Here is a 7136-nt window from a genome sequence, read left to right as displayed (position 1 = left end):
AAGGGAGGTTGGGAATTGGGGGCAGGGAGGCTAATGGGAAAAAACCTGCTTTCCACACTGAATCCCTCTTTTATTTTACATTTGAAGAAAGCGTACTGTGGCTAAAGGAAATTTTGGGGGAAAATGTGTATTTGGCCAGTTCACACATTTTACCAGTGAACAAAATGAGACTCAGGAAAAGCAAATGGTTGTATAAGAAGGAGAATCTAATCATGGTTTACTACACTGCCTGGCCTAGCAATGGGCAGTTTTACTCGGTTGTTTCATCAGTGTGATGTAAATTCTGACTATAAAGTTACCTACGAGTTGCGATAGCTATGTAGGAACTGAATGAAGAGGATGGATGTTGGGGGTTTGTGAGGAGTTAAGTCTTCATATGCCCCAATAAGAAGTTAGTAGATCATAACTAATATTGATTAATCCATAAAAATTTCATGGCCAACATTATATTTTAAAATACAGAGGTAAGAAGAAAATGTATAGAAGTATAAAAGACAATGCTAAAAATAATTGAAATTGATTTCTATTGAGAACAGATCTAAGAGAACTGAACGAGATAAGGACTGCTGTTTTCTGCTGATATATTAATTTTTTAATGAATAAAAATTTTTAAAGGGGATAGCATGCATTTGCAATTCCGTGTATGCGTCCTACCTGCCCTTGGTCAATAAAGCTCATGTTTACAAGGAGACCATTCCCTGGAGGAGAAAAAGAAGCAGGATACGAGAAGTGAAATTTCTTGCTCCACAATGTAAGGACTGGGGCGTGAGAAGTCAAGTTCATGCAGGGTGTTTCCCAAGGAAATGATTAGGCCTTTGGCTGTTCGTTTGGTGTTGTCCCTGAATTATTTTAGGGACAGAAAAGAAAGTGGAAGCCTGAGAGTGCAGAGATGTGGAATCAGCCTGCACTTAGGGGACAGTTCCTGTTTGTCCTGCAGTTATATCAATTCTAGATAAACATCAGTCCGTAACTTCTCTCTTTGATGTTTCTTTTTGAAAACAGGGAAATACACATAAAATCATGGAGAAATGTACATTGCCATTAACTGGAAAGCAGTGTGTCAACCGCATCATCACTGAAAAGGTAAATGCCTTCCTTTCTCCTTTTATTCCCTCTAATGTCTGCCTCCACCTTTTTTTTTAATAAGCATTTTTAGAGTTTTTTTGTTACACTCTGAAAGTGTTTTACATTGGTAGTCATAGGATTAGTTTAATAGTATAGTCCGTGGGTAGACTAAATAGAGAAATTTATCAGGTTAATGTTTCAAAATGTAGAATTCTTAATGTGCAACTCTCTGGAAATGGACATAGGCACACAGAATTGAACTGCTGCCCTTTGTAATTTTGACTGTGATGTAATCCAAGAAAACTTTTATTGCTCATTATGCTTGGACTGCTAAAATGGATGATATATACAAAGTTAAGACTATATTTATCCTTTCTACCTTTCCTCTGTGCTTTCCCAAACCACATGTACAAATTGTTGGGTTTTATTCTATGAAGCTCAGAAAAAATTAGGTTTTAGTCATTTGGATGCACATCGCAGTAGAGGTCCCACCGTGAACCCAGGAATCTCGTCTGTGGTTCCCTCATGTCCCAGCCCCTGTCAGAGTGGACTGTCCGCGTTTCAGTGCCTCCTACATTGATTTCTTCTTAGATGGAGCATTGGCTGGTGGTGCCGCTAGAAGCTGTTCCCATCAGAGGGCAGCCTCCTGGGCAGTTGTCTGCCCTCCTCTTTCTGACCTAGAGTTGAACTGAGGGTGTGGGAAAGACATCATTCTCATAAGTGAGCGAGGAGGGTGTCATCTTCTCAATTCCGTGTCTTGATGAAGCCACCTTCTCTGAACCAGACTGTCCCCAGCATTAGCCTGAGAAAGCAGAGCATGGCCTCTGCAGTAGCAGCAGGTAGAATGTAACCCTGGAACACCGTGAGAGGTGCGTGCCAGATGCTGAGGAGGGAACATCCCGGAAGGCTGCCTGACAGCCAGGGAGGGTGTCAACGAAAGCTTCTAGGTGGTGAAAATAAGCTTTGACGTGTTTTGCAAGGCATTTTACAGTTTGTACCTTTTCTCCTCCAGTTTCAGTTTCCCACTTTCTGCCTTAACATGGTCCCCACTTCAGCCACACTAAATGCTTCGAACTGTGTACATCCCCCCACCGTGTTCTTCTGGTACTTTGCACACCCTGACTCTGTCCTTGGAATGCTCTCTCCACCCCATCCCGCTGGCTCATTGCTGCTCATCTCTATGTCTCAGCTATTTCTTTCTTTCTCTGGCAAGTCTTCTCTGTCCCTCCCCAAGTCTTCCGGGAGCTTCTCCGAATCCCAGTACTTACTCTGACTTAGCACTGACCGCTGTATTCACATGACCTCGAAGCTCTGCCATCTCCCTCGTCACTGTTTATTCAGCACCTAGTATGGTGCTTGCCGGACACAGTGAATGCTTGTTGCCTCAATGTATTTTACTTTCCTTGCCGAGAAAACTGATAGATTGAGTGGTGAGTCTTGAAAGATAACTAGGAGTTTTATAAGTGAGAATAAGACCAAAGAAGCTCCTCTAGGCAAAGGGAAGAAAGTGGGCAGAGCCTGGGAGGTGTTAAGAAAACACAGCCTAGGCGAGGACCTGCAGGTGGAACAGCGTGGAACAGCCAGGTTCTGAAGGCCAATGTTGAAAAGACAGTGAGGGGCCACATTATGAAGGAATGTGAATGCCTTGCTAGGAAATTTGGGTTTTATCTGGAAGGCAGTTGGGAGCCTTCCGGCGATTTTTAGTGGCTGGGGACACAGTTGATCAGGTTTGCATTTTAGAAAGAGTGCTGTAGCTTTCGAGTAGAGTAAGCGGAGAAGAGATGAGACAGAGGCCAGTGACAAGACCCCTCCACTGCTCTGGGGCAGAAATGAAGATCCTAAACCACAGGACAGGAACCGATCTGAGAGATTTATGAGGATCTCAGCCTAACTCGATGATGTGGACATGGATACTAAAGCAGAGGAGATTTCTACGTTTTCTGACTGGAGCGGGTGGTCGACCTGTTGTACGCTTAGTGACATCTGGAACTATAGGAGGAGAAGGGGCAGAATGATGGGAGGCAGGAAAAGAAGAGGCTCAGGTTGGACATTCTCAAGTCAATATTCTTGAATAATTAGCATCCAGTCAGGTATTTCTGACAAATGATTGTAGATGTGGTTCTAGAGCGCAGAAGAGAAATCACTATCTGAACAGATTTGTGGAAGTCATTAGCATGCGGGGATCATTGGAGCCTTAACTGTAGGTGACAGTGTGTAGCATAAATGAGTTGAGTGACAGGCAGCCATGTATGGAATGTTTGGTACCTCAAGGAAGAGTGGTACATGTTTACCCCTGTGCTCTATACAGTAGTCACCCAGTAAATGTCTGTTGAATGAGTAAGTATGAGAATGCAATGCTATTGAGGACGATAAATGTATACAGCCCTGCGGAGCAGACTTGGGACTAGAATTCCATTTTCCGCTCTTATGGAAAATTCCATTCATTTGCCATTTGAAAGAAGCCATGGCGATGTTGTGACCCTGATTTCCAAGTTTCCTGTTTCTAGAAGGAGGTTATGAGAGGTGCTTTCCTCCCAGCACCCAGACTGTGATTAACTGCTTTATCCATATGGAGCCTTTTATGCTGGTGATAAAATAATTAATTTGTTCATATGCCACGTGAATAAAGCAGTTGCAGTATCATCCTTGGCACTTGAACAATTTATTGTATAGCTCTTGGGTTTTAGCCTCTTATTTTAATCAAATATATTGTTTTGTTTGCACTTTATACCACTAGATGGGAATCTTCCTAAATCTTTCCAAAGTAAATTTTCCTCTTTTTAATAACAGATACTTGGTTTTTCAATATATGAACCCAAGAGCTAATTGGGGTTTGATGAAAGTTTTAATAAAAGTTTTTTAAAAGCAATAACTCACTTTACCATAATGTTTATCTGCCTGGTCACGACGCCACAGTTATCTTCCCCCCATCTCTTCCCTGCCTGTTCTCAATAACAACGCCATCCAGAGGCTTTGTTTCTCCAATTTCTTCCATGTGGATAAATGGACAGTTGTTTGTACTACAGGTAAAAGGAAATCCGTGCGAACAGCTCTCCGGACTCGGTTTCTGCAAAGGAAAAATCCATTACAATTTTTTAATTCTCAATTTGGAGTTAAATAAACTATTGCAGCACGCAGACATTCCTAAATGAGCATTTTCCCCTTCTCAAAACGAGTATTTTTTTTTAGAAACATAAAAATGAGTAAACAAAGAGCAAGTCTGCTGAAATATTTCCTCTTAATTTAAACTATCTTTTCCAGCAAAATCAACTAGGTTATCTGTGAATTCATCACACAAATAGAGACTGTATCACTGGTTGCCTTGATGGTGTGCTCCTGGGGAGAAATGTCAATTAACTGGAGACAAATAGGAGTTTGGGGGTTTTGATTTGGGTTCACACACAGGTGACAATAAGGTGAGCTGTTAAGGAGAAAGGCCATTCCTGTAGCAGCCCCTGTGATGTCCTGCTGTGTCCAGGCAGGATGCCCGGTGTGCAGGGTGTGATTTGTTAGTATCTTTGATCTGTATGATACTTACAGGGTTAGTATCTTTGACTAACCCTGGGAAGCAGGGTTTTTTGATATCCATCTTCAGTTGTGAAGGTAGCATCACCAAAGATTGCAAAGTTCTAAGCCAAGGTTCTTCCTTCTACACCCTGTGTGTTCAGATTAGCCTCCTAACCAGGAGCATGTTTCAAAGCGACAGCGTAGAGTTTACTTCCAAGCCAGCTGAAAGGAAAGATCCGAACCCTCAAATAATAGTTGAACTTAAGGTCAGTTTACAGAAGAGGAATGATCTGCGCAGCCTAATGCATAAGTCTGAGGAAGAGGAAGCTGACCATGAAAACCGCAAGAGGAAATGTCTGCTGGAGGGAGGCCAGCTTGGAGACCCAGCACGCTGGAGTTGCAAGGAAGCAGCTTGGCTCTCCCACTCAGAGCTTCCCATCCATAGACATCTACTGCCTTGAGCAGGTGACTTCTACTCAGAGCTTCCCATCCATAGACATCTACTGCCTTGAGCAGGTGACTTCTACTCAGAGCTTCCCATCCATAGACATCTACTGCCTTGAGCAGGTGACTTCTACTCAGAGCTTCCCATCCATAGACATCTACTGCCTTGAGCAGGTGACTTCTAGTCAGAGCTTCCCATCCATAGACATCTACTGCCTTGAGCAGGTAACTTCTACTCAGAGCTTCCCATCCATAGGCATCTGCCTGAGCAGGTGAGCCTCCTGCTACTGGAAGTTCCTAAGCAGAGCCCTGGCACCCATTTCAGAAGAACATTTTGAAGAATTCTTGGGTGGGAAGCTATAGTAAGTGACTTTGTGGGCCTCTTCCACTCCGGTTGTCATAGAACTGAGTGTGACAGCATGTGTTTGAAATCAGATACAACAGGTTGAGCCTACCTGCAGAGGTCAAGCTTTACCATCGGGCACTACCCTCACCTTGTGTTACCAACCAGAGTGTTGTAATGGAATGTTTAGAGTGAGCTTGGCCTTCTCTTGTTCTGAACATAAGCATCTTCATGTGATTTGCATTCTAGGTGGAGATTCCCATGCTATGCTGTCTATCCTCTTGGACCTGTGTGCTTTTACTAGGACTTACAGGGAAAGGTTTAGTATTTACCTGGGGGTGGAGGTCTTTCAGGGCCAGGACAGTTCTTGCTTTAATTACTCTGAGCCATTTCCAAGCACCTTCTTTTGTTTCCTGTAACTCTTTACCCAGGAGCATCCACCAGCTTTTCCCTCTCATTCCTGTGCTTTCACCTTCCAAATATCTCCTCCCTCCTTACTTTGCCCCATTCCTTTCTTCCTTCAAATTATTATTAATCATTTAATTGAAAATTTGACCAGAACTGTTAGACCTAACCAAAGTAAAGTAATTATAAAAACACACACACACACACAAAACAACAACAAAAAAAAAACGGGTTATGCCTGCCTGGCGTGGTTCAGTGGTTGAGCATTTATCAATGAGCCAGGAGGTCATGGTTCAATTCCAGGTCAGGGCATGTGCCCAGGTTGCAGGCTCAATCCCCAGTGGGGGGTATGCAGGAGGCAGCCGATAATAATTATCTCTCATTATTGATGTTTCTATCTCTCTTTCCCTCTCCCTTCCTCTTTGATCAATAAAATATATTTAAAACAAAACCAAACCAAACCCAAAACTGGTTCTAATAGTAGCAAATGGCATCAATAGTCAACACTCCTTTGGCTCCTGGCATCAACGGTGCTCCACAGCTAATTGCCAATTAGGGAGCTGGCATTTATTCTCCCCAAGATGTAAGAATTCGTTTGACATTTTTTCATGGCTGATTTTCAGAATCTTTGTCCTGGGTCTTGTCTCTCCTTTAAGAACTTGAGAGCTTGTTTCTGTTTTGTGCTATAAAATAATCACTGTAATAGCCATCGTCATTGTCATGTTCTTGGCCCCAACAGGCTGTGTTTGATGTGGACAGCAAGAAGGGGCTGACTCTGATTGAACTCTGGGAAGGCCTGACAGTGGACGACATCAAAAAGAGCACCGGGTGTGACTTCGCAGTAAGTGTTTCTGTGAACCATCCAGCCACTTACCCCATGTCACCAGCTTGATGAATGGGTGTTTACAGGACATGAACCATTCATTTGTGATCATTTTTGGAGTTGACCTTTGCAGAGAACAGGAGTGGATGGGAGGGGGCCTCCAGATGAGAGCAGGTTGGAGCAGGAATAGGCTGTGACTCATCTGCCAGAGTTTGGAGTCGGGAGTAGGAAGGGGAAGGATCACCCGGAGCTGCTGGAAACAGAAGGTCTAGCGAGCTTGAACTCTGAGCTACTCTCTGTAAAGTCCCCTGCAATTCTCCCTTCTTGGGTTACACATCAGCTGTAGCTGAACTTGATTGACTGAAAAATGTGAGCTGCACACAGAGAATTGGTACTTCCTTATTTTTAAGCCCATCTGTGGTTTATGAATTTCTCTTTGAGTAGTTTCTATGCCTGATTATTCCATCTGTTGAAGTTATTAGAATGTTGGGCTTCTGACGCTGCCAGATTATAGTCACAAAATAGGCAGATCCTACATCTGAAGACAAG

The 7136-nt window shown here is 43.2% G+C and overlaps 1 protein-coding gene across 1 annotated transcript in view; it reads left to right on the top strand.

The window, feature by feature from the left end:
* OXCT1 (3-oxoacid CoA transferase 1) overlaps positions 1–7136 on the top strand; it is a 117502-nt gene that overhangs the window by 103717 nt on the left and 6649 nt on the right. Inside the window, exons 15-16 of the mRNA XM_005876003.1 lie at positions 1003–1083; positions 6504–6605. Of these exons, the coding sequence (XP_005876065.1) occupies positions 1003–1083; positions 6504–6605 (183 nt within the window). The remainder of the gene's footprint in view (positions 1–1002; positions 1084–6503; positions 6606–7136) is intronic.

Source organism: Myotis brandtii, unplaced genomic scaffold (genome assembly GCF_000412655.1).
Source record: "Myotis brandtii unplaced genomic scaffold, ASM41265v1 scaffold478, whole genome shotgun sequence".
Taxonomy (NCBI): Eukaryota; Metazoa; Chordata; class Mammalia; order Chiroptera; family Vespertilionidae; genus Myotis; species Myotis brandtii.
This window is presented reverse-complemented; position numbering and strand designations above follow the sequence as displayed.